General features: G+C 44.8%; 1 protein-coding gene across 6 annotated transcripts in view; it reads right to left on the reverse strand.

Moving 5' to 3' along the window:
- Positions 1-22,981, reverse strand: part of Cacnb4 (calcium voltage-gated channel auxiliary subunit beta 4) — a 265,879-nt gene that overhangs the window by 14,773 nt on the left and 228,125 nt on the right. For 5 of the 6 annotated variants that reach the window (XM_085681129.2, XM_048425900.3, XM_048425901.3 and 2 more), the window contains 6 exons: positions 22,391-22,410; positions 22,090-22,170; positions 21,114-21,172; positions 12,901-13,010; positions 9,339-9,490; positions 7,252-7,347 (listed from right to left, as the gene is read on the reverse strand). In XM_085681129.2, coding sequence (XP_085537255.1) covers positions 7,252-7,347; positions 9,339-9,490; positions 12,901-13,010; positions 21,114-21,172; positions 22,090-22,170; positions 22,391-22,410 — 518 coding nt within the window. The remainder of the gene's footprint in view (positions 1-7,251; positions 7,348-9,338; positions 9,491-12,900; positions 13,011-21,113; positions 21,173-22,089; positions 22,171-22,390; positions 22,411-22,981) is intronic. The other variant, XM_048425903.3, reaches the window with a different exon arrangement.

Raw genomic sequence — 22,981 nt, forward strand, 5'->3', positions numbered from 1 at the left:
GAAACCTTGTCTCAAAACAGCCAAAACCAAAATCAAAAAGAAAAGATGGTTCACTCACTACCGAGTTTTAGCTGCACAAGTTATATGTGTGCAAACCCCATGGCTTATATTTTGCTTTCATTTATTTGTTGTGCATAAATAACAGCCTCGTGTGTAGCATCTTTCCTATTTCTAAGAGGGAGCAGTCAATACTAGGGAGATATACACCTCCATTTCTTTGCAACCGTAGTATAGAGAGCCACTTAAGGTGCCACCATTTAAGAAGAATGACCAGCAAATGCTACTCAGTAAAATAACATAGCTGGCTGGCTCAACCCATAATATTAATTACATACAGCCAGTAAACGTTACTTTCCCATTGAAATGGCATTCTCTGTACTGTTGAAGTCTCTGCAGTCCTAAGTCCTCAACTCACTGCTCAACTACTGATGGGAAACTACATTGAAGCATCTGTTGTTGTTTATACATCCAGGAGGTCTTGTGGGGATAAAGAAAGCCAATCAATAATGACAGACTCTGGAAGGAGCTCTACCTTAAGGTTACAGGCAGAAACGGCAACCATTCTTGCCACTAATAGGTGGAGCCAACACAAAGGCAAAAGTATAGGGACACTGATTGTTTACAGCTCACCTCCTATTTATGACATTAGTGATGGACCCCCAACAGGTTTTCCTCCCCGGGTCTTTCCACGCTGCCCATTCTTATTCTTCAAGGATGGTAACCACACCTGGCCATGTGATTATCCACAGAAAAGGCACTCAGAGGTTTTGTTAAGTTTATGTCAATTGTACTTGTTATATCATAGCATGGGTGGGAAGGAGCCTTGTCCACCATGCTATGCCCAGGTTGGTTGCTTGAAATCTCTAGAAATGTATATGCTGAAATTGGATCCTGGGAGGCCTTGTTTCGTGAACGGAAGGTGTAGAACAGATTACTCTGCTTTGAAAAAGCAGTGCTAAAAATTAAATGGCAGGCACCCAGGGTTTTATAACAATGAATGTGGCAATAAGGAGAACCTGTCAAATAGATGAGTGAATCGGAAGAGTCTCAATAACTTAAAAATCGCTGGAACTGGGCAGTGGAAAATTCCCCTCAGAACGTGCATGCATGACAGAATGACTTGGAGCCCATTCAGCAGTGGGGAATGGAGCAGGATAGAAGAGACCCACTCTCCTTCTCAGAATGTTAGAGGTTTGCAAGCAAGCCCTCTGCCGTAAAGGATGAGCTCAGTTCTTGCAGAAAGTGGTCAATGTCAATTTACACACATCAAAAGCCATTATGCAGCTCAGAGGTCAGCTTTTGGTGGCACAAGACAGCTTGTAACTAAGTGGGATTAAAGGATTATATTTCATTTATCATCTGATTGTCTATCTGCTTTTCTTGCCAAGCATTATGCAACTCTTATTACCACAGTACTGGGACAAGTTTTTTAAAATGCACTATTCTCCACTTCTCTGAAAACGAAAAGATACTAAGACCCGGAGAAGACAACTGAAATTAAAAAAAAAAAATATGGTGTGTAGACACACACCAAGAAAACACAATCCGACTAACCATACAATAAAGAACCTTCAATGGCTCCTGCATCCCAGTGCCTGGGGATTCTTTCCTGTTTGCCTCTCTGTATCCTCCCAGTTATTGTTTTCTGCCAAGAGCATATTTTTAAATGGCCACAGGTTCCTTGGTCCTCCATGTACTGAGATGGAACATTTTGAGCCCTCTCCTTGAATCTGGGTAGCTGCTGTCAGCACTCTGATCAGCAGAATGTTGTAGAGATGCTGGGTTGGGCTAAGATGAGTCCTTGGGAGACTGTATTTTATCATAAAGGTACAATGTGAAAACCCATGTCCCTACAGAAAAGAGCTCATGACAAAGGCCCTGGACTGTAACATGAGGAGGCCTGCTTGTTGGGGGTTTTTGTCCTGCCCTGTTCCCCCAGCTGTTTAGTCCCAAAGTAAAATCACACAAGAGATCTCTGTAAGTTATAAGTGCTGATTGGTCCGTTAGGTCAGGCTTCTTACTGGCTAACTCTCATATCTTGATTAACCCATTTTTCTGATCTATGTTAGCCATGTGGCTCAGTACCTTTTCCAGTGGGGCAGCTCACATCCTGTTGCTTTGGTGATCTGGGCAGGAGTGGGAAGAATCAACTTCCTCCTCCCCAGAATTCTCCTGCTCTCCTTGCATCATTTCCACTTCCTGTCTAGTTTTCCCGCTTACACCTCCTGCCTGGCCAATCAGCGTTTATTTAAAACATGATTGACAGAATACAGAGAATTCTCCCGCACCACTGGACCAAGTGGAAAGGAAGAATTGGCTAAGTCTCTCTACTAAATCCTGCTGAGAGATCAGTCAGTCATCAGATAAAATGCTACCTACTAGCCACCGTTTGAAGTTGCCAAGTTTAGGGCCACTTGACTTGCACTAATAGATAACAAAACTTGACCTAGGAAAAGTGTGGCAATTTCTTTCGACTGTATTAGGTCTACTTCTTGTTTCTACAAAGTTTGAATAGAGTCCAGCTGATCCTATGGTTTACATGTATAATGACCATGGCTACTCAAAGGCAAAGCTGAACTGTTTTAGAAAGGACCCCACTAGCCTCAACAAACCTAAATTAGTTACTACCTGGCCCTTAACAAAAATGTTTATTGACCCCTCTTGTAAAAACCTTACCCATGGAACCCATGTATTCTCTCTTCTGGACAACAGGCAGTATGTTGGTCGGTTTATGGCAACTCGACATAATGAGAGTCATTTGGAAAGAGGGAAACTCAACTGAGAAAATGCCTCCACAGGTTTTTTTTTTGATTGACAACGGATGTGGAAGGCCCATTTCACTGTGGGCAGTACTAGCCCTGTGTTGATGGTTCTGGGTGCTAGAAGAAAGCAGGTTCAGAGAGGAATGATCCAGCAAGCAGGGTTCCATGGTGGCCTCTGCTTTAGTTCATTTCCCCAGGTTTCCGACTTGAGTTCCTGCCCTGACTTCCCTGGATGAGGGGGACTAACTTTAAGATGAAATAAACCCTTTCTTCCCCAAGTTGCTTTTGGTCATAGAGTTTTTATCACAGCAACAGAAGCCCTAATAGATGCAGTAACTAACACATTGCATTTACTATTAGAGCAGTGGTTCTCAACCTTCCTAATGCTGTGACCTATAATACAGTTCCTCATACTGTGGTGACCCCAACCCTAAAATTATCTTCATTGCTACTTCATAACTGCAATTCTGCTGCTATGAATTATAATGTAAATATCTGTATTTTCCAGTGGTCTTGGGTGACCCTTATGAAAGTGTCATTTGACCTCCCCAAAGGTTGTGACCCACGGGTTGAGAACCATTGCTCTGGAGTCTCCCTGGATTAAGACACATAGATATGCTATCATTGCCCAAGGTCTCTGACTTTTCGGAAGGCAGTTCACCTCTTCCTGGCCTCAGTGGCCTCACTTGTAAAATGAGGAGAGTGGAACAGAATTGTATTTCCTTTTAAGTGTTCCATGAAACATTAAACCCACAGGCTGCTCTGTGGAAAAAGACCCACAGACACATTACCGAGAAGCACGGGATATCCCCTATTCTACTGGAGCTACAAAGAGCATGTTAGTGAAATGGGGTTTTTTGCACAAAGAAATCCAATGACCTGTGTTTGCATTAGCATCTTCTCAAACATCTTCAGATGCAGCATTCTTTCCCCAATATCTGCTGACATCATCCCATAGAACACAACAGTAAAATGCATACTGCAGGAGACTCTGTGTGATTCCCCTTCACGCCGATAGTCCCTGGCACTAGAATCACCCTTCTAGCTACAGAAAGCTAAGTTTTCTTATGTCCATTGAGAGGCCACTTTCTAAAACCCACTGCCTGTTATATCACTGCAGGATGAGACCCTGCTAGTAGAATCTGATGAGTTGGCAGACTGGAGACACAGATGCCAAGGAAGTGAGCTGCAGCTTCTCCTAACAGAACTAATACGGCACAGTGATAACCAGTCTCTGGGTGACAATGATAATTATGGTCTTGAAGTAAAGGGATAAATGCAGACACATTTTAAAATGGCTCCTGGTTTTTGTCATCTGAAATTTTCTTCGCGTGGGTCAAAAGAGAATGTACAATTCTTTCCCAGAATGACAAAGTCCATGAACATACTACCACATGGTTAGAAAAGCACAAGGTAACTACTTGTTCAGACTGCTTGTTGACAGTGCCAGGTCATCTGACCGATTATTCAAAGTAAGACTGATGTGTCTGTGGTGTGGGAGAACTGTCTGTATTCTGTCAATCACATTTTAATAAAACACTGATTGGCCAGGCAGACAGTATAGGTGGGAAAGCCAGACAGGAAGTAGGGGTGGAGCAAAGAGACTGGGAGTTTTCTGGGACACAGGAAGCTCTCTCTCCACTCTTGCGCAGACCACCGAAGAGGCAGCATGTAACTTGCCCAGCTGAGAAAGGTACGGAGCCATGTGCTAACATAGATAAGGATAATGGGGTAACATAAGTTATAAGAGCTAATAAGTAGCCTGACCTAATGGACCAATCAGCTTTATAACTTATAGAGATCTGTGTGGTTAATTTTCTCTGGGACTTGCCGACTGTGGGGTACTGTGTAGGACAGATACCCCAACAAGCCAGCCCTCACTACATGTCTGTCCTGCTAATTTAAAAGAGGAGGGCTGTCCCCCCAGTACCCTGGCAGGTTGAGGTTACTAACCTGGGGACAAGACCACAGTGTGGCTTATATGTAAGGATGTGAATGCGTCTATTTTTGGTCCCGCCTATCTCAGAGGTAGCAATACACCATAGGTAGCATAGACCTCTTGTAATCCTGGCATGAAGAAAGGAGTGCCAAAGAGACCCTTCTCTTGGGCTATCAGACTCCAAGGGATTGGCACTTCCTCAGGAATCTTTGGCTAGCGGAGGAAAAGGCTGAAGTCCTGGTGTCACAGGAGGACCTTGACCTCTAAGAGGAGGCTTGTCACAGGTGACACACAGTAGGACAGATGGGGAAGCCGATGTGCCAATGGTGGGCAGGGCCACGCCGTGACCAGGAACTTGTGCCCGTCATTTAAACCTAAGCTTCAGGCCAGCGCCCTGACGGTGGACTTCATAGGGACCCACCCATCTCTTCGCTCTTGCTCACAGTGTGGCCACACTGACTCATCTTCCTCACTTTTCACTACTTGTTCCTTCAGTTGGCACACTGTGCATAGGTGGGACCTTGCTTATTAGGGCAGCTGAAGCCCGGGCTTTGACTCTAAAACCTTCAGGAATGTCCTCAGCAACTCAAATACCTCAATTTCAATAGGACATAAATTATTGTCTCCAGAAATTACTTCGAGCAAGTGTTAATAAATTGACTTAGAGAGAAAATATGTTTCCCCCCATAAATCTCTTATAATTATATTTCCATTTTTAGTGACTGCTTCCTAAAATGCCATACCAAGTATAACAAGCATCGTAAGATTGTCCTAAAAAGTAGAAAGAATTGCACAGTTCCTGGCTTTTCATAACCGTCCAGTAAAGATCATTTCTCTCTGACAGTGAAACATTACAGGGCCAGAGTTTGGATGGCATATGCTTTTATAGTTTCTCGGTGTTTAATCCAACATTCCAAACTGTAAGCAACTTCCTTAGTAGGCAATGTGGCTTTAAACATCTTAACAAAGATCTCTGGAATTATCTGCGGGTGGTAACCTGATAACTGTGTGTAGGGGAGGGCGGTCTGTGCTGGGGAGAAGAAGAAACCTCTTTGAAGTCACACAGACCTACTTCCAATCTGAAGTTGCTGAATGATCTCAACAAACTCATTGATGAGCTCTGTCCTCAGTTGCCCCAGCGATAAAGTGGGGCTTAGGCTGTATTTTACAAGCTCATGGCAGGGATTACAGATGATCTGTAAATCGATCATCGAGGGAGCCCCCCACCCGGCTCTTGTTACATATCTAATGAAAGGATGTATCATTGTTCTTGCCTTTCAGGCCTGTCCAGCCTTTCATTCATCCGTCACTCCCTCTGCTCACATGTATTACAAGCCCACTATGACAGGGACCCCAGGACGGATGGAGGCCAGCATACCAGATGCGGCACTGCGCAGAGTGCACCTGGATGGCGTCGGCCACGTGTCAGGCACTATTCTAAGCATGTTTCCACATATGCACACATGTGCTCCTTGAATTTTTACCCTAACCTTGCGTAGCAGGCATCTTGCTCAGGTTTATATAACTCGTCTGTGCTTGAGTAGCCAAGCTGTGTCGCTTCCCCGAGTACTTGAATTGGATCCTATGCTTTCACAGAGCATAAATATAAATAAAATATAAATATATGCTACTTATATCGTATATTTAATACAATATATTTAACATCAATATTTTAAAAAAATCTAGAGAACCAACCAAGAAGACGTTATTTCTTTTCGAGAAACCTGGGCACCGCAATCATGAGTCAATTGACCAAGCACAGACATGACTAACCACCACGGCCTGAGAGCCTATGAAAACAGCCACCCTTCCCAGCCCACCAATGTGCACCTTCTCACCCTGCAGGTGTTTCCTAGCAACGACACTAGGCAGCGAACAGTTTCGACCCCTCGCCATGGATCCCTCCATCTGCTATAAACACGGAGACGCTCTAGCTGTAAGCCAGTTTTGACCTTCCGCGTCACACTTTTTCATGCCTACCAGAATCTTCTGGCAGAAAAGCTGAAAGAAAGCCAAGCTAGCGTATTTTACTTTGCTCTTTCCTTACAAGTGTTCCATGACTAGACATGGCGCCCGAGTGCTGGCGACGAAATCAAGGAAGTAGTGGGAACAGCGGGTTTCCGACTTTGAGTTCACTTCTCCTGCCAAGGCAGACACTACCCTGCCCCGGAAGCCTGAGCCCACCCAATGATACAGTAGCAGCTCCCTGCATGGTGAGACTTCACCATGTCTGAAGCGGTGCTTCTCAGCCTTCCTGATGTGACCCTTCAATACAGACCCTCATGTTGTGGTGACCACCAGCCATACATTCATTTTCATGGCTACTTCATAACTGTACTTTTTCACTGTTAGGATTCATAATGTAAATGTCTGGGCTTTCCCAAGGTCTTAGGTGACCCCTGTGAAAGGGTCATTCGAGCCTCGGAGGGCTTACAATGCACAGGTTGAGAGCCACTGCCGGAGAATAAAAGCCACCATGCTGATAGCGAAAGGAAAATGCCCCTCTTGTAACTAGCCCTCAGTGATTAAAACAGAAAGGATTTTACTCACAGGCGGGCACTGGGCCAGTTTATCGGCTGCCACCAGTTGAACATTCAAGTGTTTGCTCTGAGACTTTCCTCTGGACTTAATCAGCCGCTGTAAAACCTGAGAGAGGATAACAGGAGCCCGAGTTATTGTCAACGACTTGAAAGAAAACCAAACACACTGGGATTGTTTCCTACAGCGCGTGTAACCCTGAGGACTAGTGAGGAGGCCCTACAATGTGAGCAATCACACACTTAGAATCTCCACGGTGACGCTGCCCTCCTCACTGTGGGCCTAGAGTGGACTGGGCATGTCCGTCCTCTCTAGCTCCCTGTGGGGTCCTAGTGACAGCCTCACTTCCCACCTAGACTTGTAAGTAAGTCTCTTTCAGATGTCAGAACTTCCTGTCAAAGGGTGAAGGCTGGTCTGACCTTGTTTATGTTGAGTCAATATTTTGATGTTATTTGGTTCAGTAATATTTCGGTTCATTACCTCCGTGTCAGATAAATATCAAAGTCACTTGTGTATGTCAGTCATATTTTTCAATAGTAATGAAATCTTTGGTTTAATTTTATATTAATCAAACTATTTCAGGCATGGAAACCTAGGTAAAACATTTATATTGGAACACTGGTACACATAAAACAGATGATATTTATGCCTCTGGTCATAGCTATAGCTGCATTTGGCAATTAGTTTTGTTTAGGTCGAAGCAGGGCCCTTTCTACTTCAACCGTGCTACTTTATGAAGTCCTGATATCTCAGTGCACAGGCCCACGCAAGTCCCTGACCCTGGACTTCCAGACACCACGGCAATGGGACAGTGGAGGCTGTCGTGACCTTAGCCTTGCTGCAAAGGATTCTTGGTATCCCAGCAGCTAGAGTTAAGGACACTTCCAGTGGTTGAGGCAAGGCCAGTGTGTTCTGGTCACACCCCGGAGTCAACTGGTACTGATTGGGATTCCCAGAGTTACAGTACAGGAGCAGTTCCCTCCAGGATGCTGAGAGCTTGTGAACTGTAACAGGCCACAGCTTCAGGCTTTTCTCCGACCACAGAAGACGACCCTGGTTTGGGTGGGGAGTTGAGCAAGCCTTTAAGCAAACCAACTACATTCTAGGAGGCGCTGGAAAAGAACTGTTAAGATAATGCCTCTCGGCGGCGGATTAGCGGGGTGTAGAGGGGAGGCTGGGGGAGGAGACAGGAGGAGAGGAGGGAGAGAAAATTGAGATTCTGGATGCAAAACAGACAAACAGGCAAATAGACAGATAATGCCTCTCATGGGTATCTATTTCATATCTATTTTTAGGACACCATCACTATTTAAAAACAAGAGGGAGGATGGTGAGAGGGCTCAGGTAGAGAAAGATGAACACTACCAAGCCTGGTGACCTGAGTTCAATCCTGAGAGCCCACACAGTGGGAGGGGAGAACGTACTTCCACAAGCTGTCCTCTGACTCCACATATACGCTGTGACGGCACAAGTGTACACACATACACACACACACACAGGGAGAGAAAGAGAGAGAGAGAGAGAGAGAGAGAGAGAGAGAGAGATATCTAGGCCATCTCCCTCTGTTCTTGTCACTCTGGTAGCTTATGTGGCCATTCCTGCTTAACCAGTAAAGCACTATATTCCCTGAAGAACCCAGCTACGCACAAGTGCCGAGGGCTGCAGCGTTTCTGTGAGAGATGCTTACACAGTGATCTTTTACCTTGCAGAAGGCATTTTCCTGGACTATGTCCTTCCTGTCTCAAGTGGGTAGAGACTGTAGGTGACTCAAGAATCAATATTATACAGGAAATTTGCCAACAGGGAATGCACAGCCTACGAAAGGCCAGGGTCCACTTTTTGCTTTCCTTCCTTGTGGCTCTTGTTTGGATTTTATCATCTCTGACTGCAGGGAGGAGCTTCTCAGAGAAGAAGAAGAAGAAGATGATGATGATGATGATGATGATGATGATGATTATTTATTCTCAGCTATCCTCAAGTCCCTAGAACTTGAGTACTGTTTTAAAATGCACTCATTTACTGACTCTGGAGACATTCTTCTGCCCACAAACTAAAAGGAGAAAGCCTCCAAACCCACAGACAGGAACACAGGGATTTACCTTCGGAGAGGAGACTTTCACATGAACAATGATGGGGGCTAAGGACGTCTTTATAAGCTGTGCCGGGTGGTTGATGGTGTCTGCATCGAGAACAACCAGTTGCAAAGATCTCGCCAATTCAAAAATTCTTTCGATTTCACTCTGTACTTCCGCTAAAAGGGGAGACCATAAATGGTTAGTCTCAATAATTAATATGTATACTAAAAAGAAATAGTATAAGCTCTCAGATGTCTGTGTCCGTACTGCAGAACAAAGGGCTCTGAACTTGCATAGACATGTTTATCAAAATCTTTTTCTGTTTCTCTGAGACATAGTCTACAATGTAGCCCTGGCCGTCCTGGACTTGTTATGGCAACAGACTGGCCTCTGACTCACAAAGGTCTGTCTGCCTCTGGCTCCCAAGTGCTGGGATTAAAGGTGTGCATGACACGATGTCTGTTCTTTTTAAAACTCTTTTCCAAAGATTAAATTGTGCGTAGAATAAAACAACTGACATAAGAACTTAAGCCAGCTCTCTTGGTTTGCTCCGTACACCCAGCCTAACACTGTGATGTTTATACAGCCACAGTTGTTCCGTTTTGAGGTTGCTTTTAATGAGAATGGCATTTAGCAAACACATTAGAGCCACTGGAAGTGACATTGAAGTATTTCTGTCAATAGTTTATATTTTAACAGCCTGTAGACTGTGTTTTGGAAGAATAAAACACTGAAAAACTGTACTGATTTGACTGTTATACACACTTTTGTATCCTCACTAATTGTTGTGAGTGTCCTCAGACGACCAGTAGATTACCAAGTCTAGCTCAATTTAAGCTTTAGATACGGTGGAGTTGTCTAAGGTATATTTACCGTTAAGTATAACACACATAAGTATAACAGACACACACAAACACATACATACACACACAGGCACAGATCATGTTAAAATGCTGCCCTGCATCTTGACTCAAGCCTAGCTGGCTGGCTGGAATAGTCAGATGACTCATAGCTGCGTCCTCTAAATTGTTCAGATAAAAATGCTAGTTCTTTTCAAGCGTCTGAAGCCATCCACTTGCTTGAATTTATTCTGGGTCAGAGCCTTGCTAGGTAGCCCAAGCTGGTTGTGAACCTCTTACTTCCACCTCCCAAGTACTGTGATGACAGGTGTGTGTGTGCTGTGCACGGCTTACAAACTCTCCTTCTGGTGTGTGTGTGTGTGTGTGTGTGTGTGTGTGTGTGAGAGAGAGAGAGAGAGAGAGAGAGAGAGAGAGAGAGAGAGAGAGAATGTTGAAACACATGACCAAAGTACATGTTTTTTCTGAAATTTAAAAGGTTTTTAAGTGGGACATGAGCTGCATACCTGGAATCCCAATACCTGGGACACCAAGGCAGAAGGATGATGACTTCGAGATCATCCTGGGAAACACAGAGTCAGCCCAGACTGCATTCTGTATTGATACTGTCTCAAGAAAACAAAAAACCCAGCAAAAAATCCTTTATATACTTTATTAATCAGCTGATGTAGTGTGTCGTGCCCAAAATATGAATTAGATTCTACTAATAGAAGACTTGGCATAAAAGCAAAAGTTTCTCGTTTTTTAAGGTATCACTGACATTTAATGCATGATTTACATTAAAAAGTATGAATGGGGAGGAGAGAGAAATGGCCAAATAGTTAAGGCACCTGCTGCTCTCCCAGAGGACCAAGCTCGGTTCCAGCGTCCACATTAGACAGCTCATAACCACCTGTACCCCAGCTCCAGGGGGCGAGACAACCTCACTGGCCTCCTTAGGTACCCCTAAATATGTGGTATATATGTGCATGAGAGTGCACGCGCGTGCGCGTGCGCACACACACACACACACACACACACACATTTTTTTAAAAAAAATATGAATTCAAAGAGTCAAAACACACATCGCCTTCACATTATCAAACACCAATGTCCTGAAAGGCTTCACATTAATTTTTCCAGTGGCTAGTTTTCAGGATATCTATTTAAGGAAATCCTTGCCAAATTCTTATGAAGTAATAGACTGCATTTGATAGTAATCATGAACATACATTCATTTTTTTTCCAACATGTCAGAAACAGTTTAAAAAGAAATTTTTCTCAATAAGGGCATTTGAAAATAAAGTCAGTTTTTACTGCAGCCAGTTTAGCAGAAGGAACGGGGGTGGGGGGGTAGGTCCTCTATTGGTGCTGTAGACTGCCACAGTTTGAAAGGAGTTTCTAGGCAGGACTATGATGGAACAAGCTTATATCATTTATCATTTTAGTTTCGAGTCTCACGTGTTATTATAAAATAATGTGAAATAGCATTTAGTAATTTCCCCCAAGGAACTAAAAGGCAGCGGCACAAACTGGACTGCCCAGGACCGGAACCCACAGGGCACTCTTCGTCTCGGTTCAGGTAACTCAGAAATTCCTGGGTTTTGTTTACTCTGCAGCAGCAATGAGCTGGCGTGTTGGTTCATACCTACTGCTGAAACAACGCAAGGCCCTTGGCCTGTGGCACCGCAGCCGAAGCAGCGATGGAGCTTGGGGAGATAGGGCAAGGCTGGATTACACAGTAGGGTGAGCCCAGTGCTTAGACAATATGCATGGGGGCATAATAGGCAAATTATAGCTACAAGGAAGACAAAGGCATTTTTATCTACCTAGTATATTTTCTTCGAGAAAACCAACAATCTTGGCTACTCAGACAGGTTCTCAGGGGGCTCTAATGGAAGCTTCTTCATAAACCTGCTCCAGGCAGGCAAAGCTGGTACAGTCAGAAACTCTGGTGCCAGAAGTCCTTAGTGAACACTCTACCACTAGACTGGAGAGCTTCAGCATCTTTGGGACTGGTGATGCTCCTTATGTCTGAATTGACTATGGTGTTGGTTTGCTTTTGAGACAAGGTCTTAGGTAGTCCAGGCTGGCCTTCAACTCCTGATCCTCTTGACTCTCCTTCCCACGTGCTAAGATTACAGGTATGCATACCCTGACTCAGCTTCTAAAACTGTTACTACTTTTTCCCCATGGGTTCAAGGCAGTGTTTCCCAAAGTGACTCACTTCTATTCACACCCCAACACACCTACAACCTTTTATTCTCCCTTATGGAAGGAATTTAACATGCTTTTCAAAAAGCACCCAGAAAAGACAGGTTTCGGTGCCCTGCATGTTCATCCTGATGGTCACCATTTCTAATGAAAGGGATGGTGCTTCTGGGTACACCAGCATACACAAACACATCATACCATGCTCTTCTCAACATCTCATTTCCTTTCATGCCAGCTGTGTGTCAGCTCTGACAGAAGCCTTATTGTGACATTTAGGGAAAAGGAAATGGTTTCCTATGGTTCAGCAATCACTGAACAGAAGATCCTAAGGAAGTCTTTTCCCACCAGACTGCGGCATAGCTAATAGACTAGAACTGAGGGGCAGGGGCTCTAGCTGCTACAAGACTCTGCTCCTCTCCTTGTCCATTGGCTGGCTCTCTCTACAGATACCCAACACTTCTCCATACAGGACAGCACCCAAGCTGGACAAGACATTCCCCACATATACACCTTATGCCTGCAGGAACGTATCTTACCTAAGCTGGATCTGGTGTTGGAGCGTTCAATGATGGCTCTCTTGCTGGGATTGTTGAGGACGGACCTCTTAGCAAGAGAAATGTCAGCCGTCACTCTTGTTATTGATATCCTAGGAAGAGGAACACAGAACAGAACAAGTTAGTAAAAAATGTTATGTGGCCTTCTGAGTGATTTATAGCCGCAGTGCTCAAGAGCCATTTTACATGCTATAGAGGAAGCACTGTACAGTAAACATCGGCCACAAGGATTTTGAGCAGGCTCTGGCTCATATGAAAACACAAACAGGGCAAATGACAGCAGGCTTTGGCTCTTGAGCCGAAAACCACTCCAGTGGAAATGTACTCCCTCTATTATGGCCTGCCTGGCCAAGTTGCCTTTAAAACGCACATCACCCCAGGAGGGAATCAAAACATGAATTAGCCACATTCTTTCTAGGAAATAGCTTTACAGTTTCCTCCGAATTCAGTGGCTTTGCTCTTGAACAAGACCTTCAGGGCCCACAACAGCTCCGCCCCAGCGTTGCTGGCCAAAGAGGGAAAGCTTCATTTGATCACAGAGAAAAAATGAACCAGTTGGTCGTCCCCAGCGTTGCTGGCCAAAGAGGGAAAGCTTCATTTGATCACAGAGAAAAAATGAATCAGTTGGTCGTTACGTTGCGTTTCTTGGCTCAGTAGTTAATCCCTGATACATGGAGCATTCCTCCTCAGGTCCAAGAGGAGCTTTGCCAGCAAGGAGGTGAGAAATACGGTTTCTTTCTTTGCAGGCCCAGGAGCCTCACATGTTTACACGGGATCTGACCACATCTGGTGGGCACTTATAACCCCAATAGCGGAAGTCAGCGGGAGCATGAGACTGGCGTGTGGTAAGGTAGAACACACTTTACAGTCACAGAAGGATAGAGCATAGACTTCGTGCAGAGCTAGGGAGGCAACCGGAATATGCATTCTCAAATGAAGGGATGTAGACTTTAAAATAATTTTTAACTGAGACAGCTCAGTTCCCAGTTATTATTCATAGAATTCAAAGCTGATCTGCCTAGACCACTTACAGAGACCCACGGGCCTTCCCTACCCTCATCCACACGGCTTGGCTGAGTTCAGAAAGGGGAGCATCACTTCCCTTTATCCTCAGAGTAGACTTCCTCTCCTCCAGGGTTAAACCCCTTTGGGGTTAGAGCACAGCAGGATTTCATGCCTTCTCATGCCTGTTTCAGGACATTTTAATACTGTCTGGAGATGCAGGTACTAGGAGCTTTGGGGAGAACCCAAAACTGTCCTTTTCATAAGTGCTTGGAAACAAACAAACAAAAAAAATTTAAGCAGGGTCTTACTATATGTAGCTGGAAAATTTTGACTTCATCATCCTCCTATCTCAGGTCCCCTTATACTAGAAACATAGGGACCCACTACAGGGCCTAACTTAAAAAGTCAGGTCTTTAGAGTCACAGGCTGTGCAGGAGTTCCAGCAGGATGCTGAAGCCAACTGGGGCTGGCTTGGGCTGCTGCATTTGTAAGCTGCAAGTGCTTGGAACACTGCAATGTTTTAACGTTTTGAATGCGTATGACTTTGATGACTGTTTGAGGCAGCCTTAAATTACCTTGCATGGACACCAAAGCTGTGCAGAGATAGCCCAGGGACCACTGTGAGTGCTAACGTGAGTGGTCCTCCAGTTTATACCTCCACATTTCTGTCCTCTACATCGGGCTCCCTCATGAATTCATTATTTTTTAAAAGAGAAAGAAAGAAAGTGAAGGCAAAAAAGGAAAGTCCGACTGCTAAATAACATCAGAAAACACTGGTGTAAGAACTTCTATATTTTACCAAGAAGGAAACTGAGACATAGAGAAAATCCACTGGTCTATTCCAGGCAACGATGGTCTAGGAGGCCTTGAACATGGGAAGAGGCTTAGTTACGTGGCCGGACAATTCTCTTTCAGTTCAGTTTTGTTTCCCAGTACAACAAATCTCTAAGATGAGCTAAGCCACCAGGTGTAGGCTTACAACTCTGGCCTTGCTGAGAGCTGGTGTGGGTTCAGACCAGGTTTAAAGCAAGAGACCCTACATCTGAGTTTTTCACTGCAGGTTTTCTCTTCTTCCTCCTCTTCTTCTTCTTCCTCTTTCTCCTCCTCTTCTTCTTCTTCTTCTTCCTCTTTCTCCTCCTTCTCTTCTTCTTCTTCCTCTGTCTCCTCCTCTTCCTCTTCCTCTTCCTCTTCCTCTTCCTCTTCCTCTTCCTCTTCTTCTTCTTCTTCTTCTTCTTCTCCTCAATCTCATTCTGCAGCCCAGGCTGGCCATAAGCTTGCAGCGGCCCTCAGGCCTTCTACCTTAGCGTCCTTAGCGTCCTGAGCGCTGGGATGACAGACGTTAGCTGCCAGGCCTCGCTCATGCAGCTCGGAAATGCAATGTCTTCTGGGCAGCAATCTTTCCACACAGAACAAGGTCTTCTGTTTAATTGGGGCTTTGGGGCTTCTTGCTTGTTAAAGAACGGAGCATCTGGATGGGAACATACTGCCATATTCTAGAACAACCCAAGTATAGAGCTACAAACAAGTGGACCGACTCAAGGAAGGACAGGAGTCGACTCGCCAGAAAAATGATTTCTGCCGTGCCGAAATTTCCTAGCTCTTCATAAGCCAAATAGTAATTCCTGGTTCTTAAATTTCGAAGGAATCATCAACAAACATTTCCCCTGGGGTATAAAATCACTTTCACACAGTCATTCAAACACAGCCAGTGCCAAACATACACAGAAGAAGCTGCTTTGAATGGTAAAAATTGACAAAATGCCGAGGGCGGCAAAATGCTCTTTTTCTCATTTTATTTTCTAATAAAAGACTCCATTGACAACATATGTTGTCTGTTAGCAAAAATACACACGCATGGAGTAGAGTCCAGAAAGGGCTGACTCCGGCTCTAGAACTCATTCTGTAAAGATGTAGAAGGCTTTCTTCTGCCGGAAGGGTTACTTTTACCAAGGGTGGATAGCAGACCTTGATTCTTTCTTTTGAAGTACAAGCTCCCTCAGCAAAGGACTGCACTCACCATCGAGTGTCTCCTAATTGATTATGCTTTTAAACTAATGATATGTTTCCAGCTTCTCTGCTTTCCTCATCTACCATGCATCTTGGTACCTTTCCCCAAGTGTTCCCTTGGCAACCCCATCTAGGCAGTGCCAGCAGTTACTGGGCAGCAGGAGTCCAGTTCCCCTGAAGTTAGGGTATAGCAGCTAGTGTCCCTAAAACACAAAATGCAGTCCCTAAATCCACTAAGTCTGCACGTTTCTCCTTTAGAATTCATCTTAGTTGGTGACATTATTAATTTTCTGAATTTTTGATTTTACATTTTAATTTATATGGGAGGGGCAGTAGGCATGCACTTGCCAGTGTGCTAGTGGAGGTCAGAGGACATCTTGTAGGAGTCCATTCTCTCCACTCACCATGTGAGGCCCAGAGATAGAACTCAGGACACCAGGTTTGGTGGCAGGTGCCTCTATCTGCAGAACCACATCATCTGCCTTTCTGCAGACATTCTATGGGAAGATCGTTCTTTCAGTTGTGACACCCATTCAAAAAAATTAGTATTCCCATGTTGCTAACATAACAGCGGGAAGATCTATTTCTATTCTGGCTAATTAGTAAGAAGCCCAAATCAGCATAATACATATTTTTAAATGTCTAGTGCTCACGGGCACAGTGTTCCAAAGCAGGACAAACAGGAAGGAAGGCACAGGAAGACCCCAGGGTCCCCTCTGGCTTTCTTTTGATTTCCATGCTCAAGGACAAAGTTATAGCATTTTTGAGCCTCCGTCCCCTAATCAATGAAGTGGGGATAGATTTGTCCTTAGTATCTCAGAGTATTAGTGCTAAGGGCAAAGAAGGCACTAGATAAACCTGATTTCTTAAATGGCTGTTTTTAGCATTGGTGGTGGTTCGGAATGCCCCCCCCCCATATTCTCAGACATTTAAATACTTGGTCCCTAGCTGGTGTCACTGCTTGGAGAGGCTTTGGAGGTGTAGCCTTCTTGGAGGAAGAACATCACTGCAAGGCCAATTCTGAGGTTTCAAAAGTCACACGGCACTCCCAGTTTCGTTCTTTCTGTTTCCTGCTTATGGTTCAAGATGTGAGCCCTCAGCTTCCAGCTCCAGCCACCATGCCTGTTTGTCACATTGCTTCCCTTCATGGTCATAATGGATTCTTAGCCCTCTAGAAGGGTAAGCCCCAAATAAACCCTTCTTTCTATAGAAGTTGCCTTAGAGGGCTAGATGTGGTGGTGCACAACTTTAATCCCAGCACTAAGGAGACAGAGGCAGGTAGTTGTCTGGGAGGTTGACACTAGCCTGGTGTACATAGCTACTTCCAAGGCTACGTAATGAGACTGTGCCTCAAAAATACATCTATACATAAATGAATATTGCATTGGTCATGGTGCTACACACACAAATATGTGTGTGTGTGTGTGTGTGTGTGTGTGTGTGTGTGTGTGTGTATGAATATCAAGGAAAGCAGCTGCTGAAAATCCAGAGACTCGCGAGGAAATTTCCTCATATCTTATCTGCAGAAGTTAGCGTCCACCAGCAAGGACTGTCCTGTCCCAGAGCTTGTGAACCTTATACACACAGCAGGAACCTTTGGGGAAGGCAGTAAGACTCGATGTAATCAAGTCTATTAGTTTAAGCATTCAAGGTGGCACACAAATGTCCCATTATCTCCAGTGTTTGAGGCCAGCTCTAGAAGAGAGAATCGTGGGAGGGGCCGAGAGGAAAGACAGATTGGTTCTGAGGTAGAAGTTTCTCTTTTCCATCTGTGAACTGTTATGGCAAACCGTTTTCATACTCACGTGGTGGGGCTGCTTTGTGATGTCATCAACTGACATTGTTTCCTTTCCTTAATAACTCAGTTCTAAGTTTCAGCATCTCCCTAAGTTGTATGCTTAACTTCTCGTTCAAATTCTTTTCCACTTGACAATTTGGGTTTGTTTTGTTTTGCTTGTTCATTTTAGATTACATGTTCCTTGAGCCATAGTCCCCTTTATTTTAGGACCCTATCCCTGTAGGCGCCACATAGGACATGGCATGATGCTACAGAGCTACTTGGTAGTCAGAAAAGCTCAAGACTGCCTTTAGGAACCCCAGTGCTGTGAACAGTGAATCTATGCTAATAAAAAGAAATTTTAAAAAGCAAAAAGCATAGATGACTACTTTTGGGGGGGACTGGAAACATGTGGTGAAAGTCAGCAGACAGCTGGTGGGGCCATTCCGCAGCCGGACAGTGGTGGACTGATCAGCCTCTGGTGGGGTGTCTGTGTTATGGAATAGAGACACTTGGTTCCCACTGTGTCTCCTGCAGGCTGAATGCCACTGGAGCAGACCGACAGGCTTACTCGTTCCATAATCCACTGACAGGAATCAATCCCACACTGACATATATGAGAGATCCTTGGGAGCTACTAAATACTACTTCCCCCCCCCACACACACGAGTGCTACAGTTAGAAGCAAACAAATGGAGGAAGGACTAGGTCTAAAGTGACTCATATTTCTAAGAAGTCAAAAGGAAAGCCATTTTGCTTTTTTTTTTTTTTTTTTTTTTTTTACCAAGCTTTTGCTTCTGGTAAAGTCAAACAGATGGGTTTCATCTACTCCACTGAATCCATTTTGAATTGGGATCTGAAAAGCAGTACTGGATTAAAAAGCCTCTTAACAAATGAATTTCTTCTTTGATCTTTCTGAAAAGCATGAGCCATTCTCCTGACGATGATGTCTCCCCTACCGCAGTCACTGTCGAAGAAACCCTGAACAGGCTTCACGTTCGACGGTGCTGTGGATGCTGGTCCACTGAGTCAGCCTTCGCTGTAATTGTTCTCTTGGCCGATTTCAGCTAAAGACTATGAGCTGTTTCCCCTCCTTTTATTAATTGGTGAAAACACAGCGCGGCAGATTGTCACAGCTCAAAGCACAATATTCCCCACACAGAAGACGCGTGAGCATCTGTGAGAAGCTCCGGGCCAACTTCCGCCTTAGCCAACTGTCCACAGTTGCTCACCAGTGGGCTCCCTGGGCTTTTCTGTGGTACTCTCCGGTCATCCTTCTACCACTCCTATCTTTGCTACCTGTTTCTCTCCAGGACTTTTATGCTTCGGACTTCTCCAGGACTGCCTCTGTCTCCAGTTGTCATTTGAGCTGCCACTGGGTCCCCTCCCCCAGACTCTCTGCCATCATCAGACCCCGTGAAAATTTGGCATTGGAATTTTATTTATATCTTTAATTTGAAAGACGCTTCAATAGTGTAGATTTGGTGAATGGAACAGGTAATTCTACTTGACTCCAGACAGCTCTGTGCTGCCACGCAGTGAACATCCTCTTCCGCGGCCTTGGGGTTACAGACGACATCAGTCTGCTCTCCTGAAGCCCGTCTTTCAGCCATTCCTCTTTCCCAACCCTCTGTGTTCCTTTCTTGATTGTCATGGGTGCTTTCAACCTTCAGCCACATTGTTCCCAGGAATGTCAGCTGGAAACAGAACAACCTAACACCAGGGTGGGCTGACCTGCGGGGTGGGATCTGCTCAGATCAAAGACGGTGATGGAAATCGAGGAGGGGGCACACTGCTCAGGACAGTGGTCAGGGAAGGCACCCCAGGTTAAAACCAATGATGTATGCAGAGCTGAAGGAACTGTGTAAATGCAACAAGAACAGCAGACCGCTTGTGTTAGCTTCCTTCCCTCCAGAGGCACTCGTGGGTCAGAGTTATGACCCAGAAGACCACAGAACAGGACCTAGACCATAACTGTTAAGTTAGAGTTCAGGTTCAGCTGTTTCTTTGCAATGTATTTTTAAGACATGAATTCCCTAGTCTTGAGAGAAAGAGAGAGAGAGAGAGAGAGAGAGAGAGAGAGAGAGAGAGAGACTGACTGGTGTCCATGCTGGAAGACATTAGGATTCCTGCTCTATCCCTCTCCACTGCATTCATTTGAGACAATGCCTTTCAGAAACCGGAAGCCAGCAAGCCCTAGTGATGCTCTGGTCTCTACGCAACACTGAGGGAGAGGCAATGCTATGCTTTATGTGAGTGCTGGGTATTTAAACTCAGCGATTTATGTTTGTATGTGCAACAAGCACTCTTACCCCCTGCACTATCCCCCATCCCCTCGGCTTCTTTACACTGCATCTAGTCTCAGAAATCAGTGATTATTTTCCTATGACTACACAGAAGGCTTTCCTTTGGATAAATTATAAACGCAAAAAAGTACTTGTATGAAATTATAGATACTTGTGCTTAAGTTTTATATACACACAATTTGTGCTTGCCTTTTCTTTGAATTAAACTCTAAAATCTATTTAAAAGCATTTAAACATTTTTAAAATGAATTATTCAGTGTGAAGTGATAACCTGAATGCACTGCCCGGGTTTCTCCATGTGTACTACGTAAGCTTGCTTCTGATGAATCTTCAGCTTTTCTGGGTGGTTGTTTCTACACAGAACACACTCCACATTGTGAACAATCACGTTTTCAACGTTGAATCAATTCAGATTTTTTTTTAAAAAAATCACTTTTCTAGAAAAACCTAGGAACTCTAGACATTTTCCACAAAACGGAAGCATAAACTTGTTTGAGGGCTTGGCCATATTGATGATAGCTTATGGGGGGGGGGGAACATGCAAAACACACCTATAAAAACCACGAGGTTGTATTTCTAAAAATAGCACCCAAATCAACACAGTGTCCTTCAGTTATCACTCGGGAAGGCTATGGCAAAGCGAAGATTGCATTTCTCTTTTAAGGAAATGTATTTATTTATTGGAGGCTGTTTCCAGTATTTCATGCTTGTAAAGCACTTTGTTACTTAGACATTCAAATCACATACACGGACAATCCCAGACACTAGCCAGTATGATCAGTGAGCCATTGTATTTATCAGAAATTGACATTTCAACCAATTTCTGAAAACCAGTTGGGTATGAACTCACTAGTAAGCGAGGAAATAAAGACAAACATACATTACACCCAACAAATGGATTCATTTCCTTTTGTTTGTCCCTGGGGGCCTCATGCAATGCTTCGCATTTTCATAGCTGTTTCAGTGGCCACTCTCTGGGAACACTGAATTCAGTTTAACCACCGGACTTCTGTAACCGTTGGAAACAGATCCACAAATCAGTTTATCCCACTTTTACGGTTAAAGGAAAATCAAAATACAAAAACATCTGTATGTCTCACCTCCCATCAAACCTGTGCTTCAGGAAATCAAAGAGGGCTTTCTGCATCATGTCTGTTACCTTCGCAGAGGGGAGGAAAACAAGAATGAGGCAAACGCACGGAGAGAGAGAAAGGGAGGGAGAGACACACACACAGAGAGAGAAGTCAATGGTGAGAGAGGTGGAAGGGAAGGGCACAGTGACTGAGGAGAAACCCCATCACATCCAGACACAGGTGCTAAGGGCTCCCTTGGCTCTTCTCCAGGGTGCTGAAGAATACATTCATATTTTTCACCAGGACCCCAGGCAAACCCTCCTCCTTCGTCCCTTAGGATGTCCATCTGCCCCAAGGAGACCATAAACTGGCTATGCACAAGAGGGCTGGCCATCTTCACATGGTGGGACTATGCTTGCCTTTAGTGTTGGGTAGTGGGCAGTCCCAGTGCCAGCTCTGGGCTCAGCTACCCCAGTCTGAGCATAGTGGAAAGTCTCCCTATTTGAGACTTAATGTTTTTGTACATAATTTTCCTGCTCATCACCTGACGTTTCCGTCTTGGAGCGAGAAAGAGAGATGAGAATTTTAGAACTGGCCCAGGAACGTTTTTAGCTCACTCAGTAAATGTTTACTAAATACCTCCTTCCTCCAGACATCATCCTAGCAGGGGTTCAGTTGATCTGAAGGTTGCCCAGTTTCAGATTTAGAGCTCACACCCCACCTGTTTTTTTTCCATTCAAACACAAGGTGAGAATAGCAAAATCTGAGATGTCATGCAACACAAACTTTACTCCTCTTTCACACGGCAACGTCTAATTGCTCTCCAGAGTTTAATCTAGTTTTTTTTTTTTTTTTACTGGTTTTCCCCCACCACCTGCCTTCACCTTCTGTGAGCTGCCTTCTACCACTTCCTATCCGTAAACAGACCTGGGAGGGGTCAGATCCCGAAGGATGGTCCCCAGGGTTCTTGGTCAAGAAAAGGAGAGTAACAGATAATTTGTACCTCATAACCTTTCAGGGATGGCCCCACTAACACCACAGGACGCATTGATGGCACAACATCGTAGGGAGGGATGTGCTCCGTCTGAAAAAGACACGTCAACACGAGTGAGAAGGGACGACCGGGCCTCTCTCATTGACGGCCACAACATCAGGAATTCTCAGGCTGAACGGTAAGGGATGCCTAAGGGTCCCCACCGAGGAGGCCCATCCCTCAAGAGGTATGCGGGTCACGGACATGGAGCATCGCAGGCATGGATGGATAGGAACCTTAGCAGGCGTTTAGGAAAGGAAACACAACTTACCACTTTCTGCTTCTGTTTGGCTAAAAGACAACAATGAGAGCCACATCAAAATATGCAATCTCTGCAAACGACAGCGCGCGAGCTTAAAGGCTGGGAGAAGCCCTGTCACTGCCCTCCGGGCTTGCCTTACACCCACTCAGGAGATCACTGCCCTGCCACTTCGTCCCGGACATGCTACTCGTGAGAACATGAGCTATGGATTGCTTCTTCCCCGCACCAATGACCTGGCATTGCAGTTTCCTGTGAAAGCCTAGCACAGGCACTCAAACAATACAGGAGGTTGTTAGCTAACCATTAACGATGGGTGTGCCCACATTGGATGTGGCACATATGAAGCGGAGGGCAAGTTGGCTAAAGGAAATGTAATCAAGAGAAACAATACAATGTGAGCAAAATTGCTACCACCTCAGACATTACTAATATTGTTGTTGTTGCCATTGTTCTGTACTTGTGCGTTTGGTGAACCATGAGGTACTATGACAGATCTTCAGGTATTCCTCCAGCTGGAAGAGTGAAAAGCCATTGTAATGTCCCAGTGTCCAGCAAACATACAAAGGGCAGAACCTAATCCACAACCAATGAAGGTGGCTT

The sequence above is a fragment of the Myodes glareolus genome, chromosome 21, assembly GCF_982192425.1.
Source record: "Myodes glareolus chromosome 21, mMyoGla1.1, whole genome shotgun sequence".
Lineage (NCBI taxonomy): Eukaryota > Metazoa > Chordata > Mammalia > Rodentia > Cricetidae > Myodes > Myodes glareolus.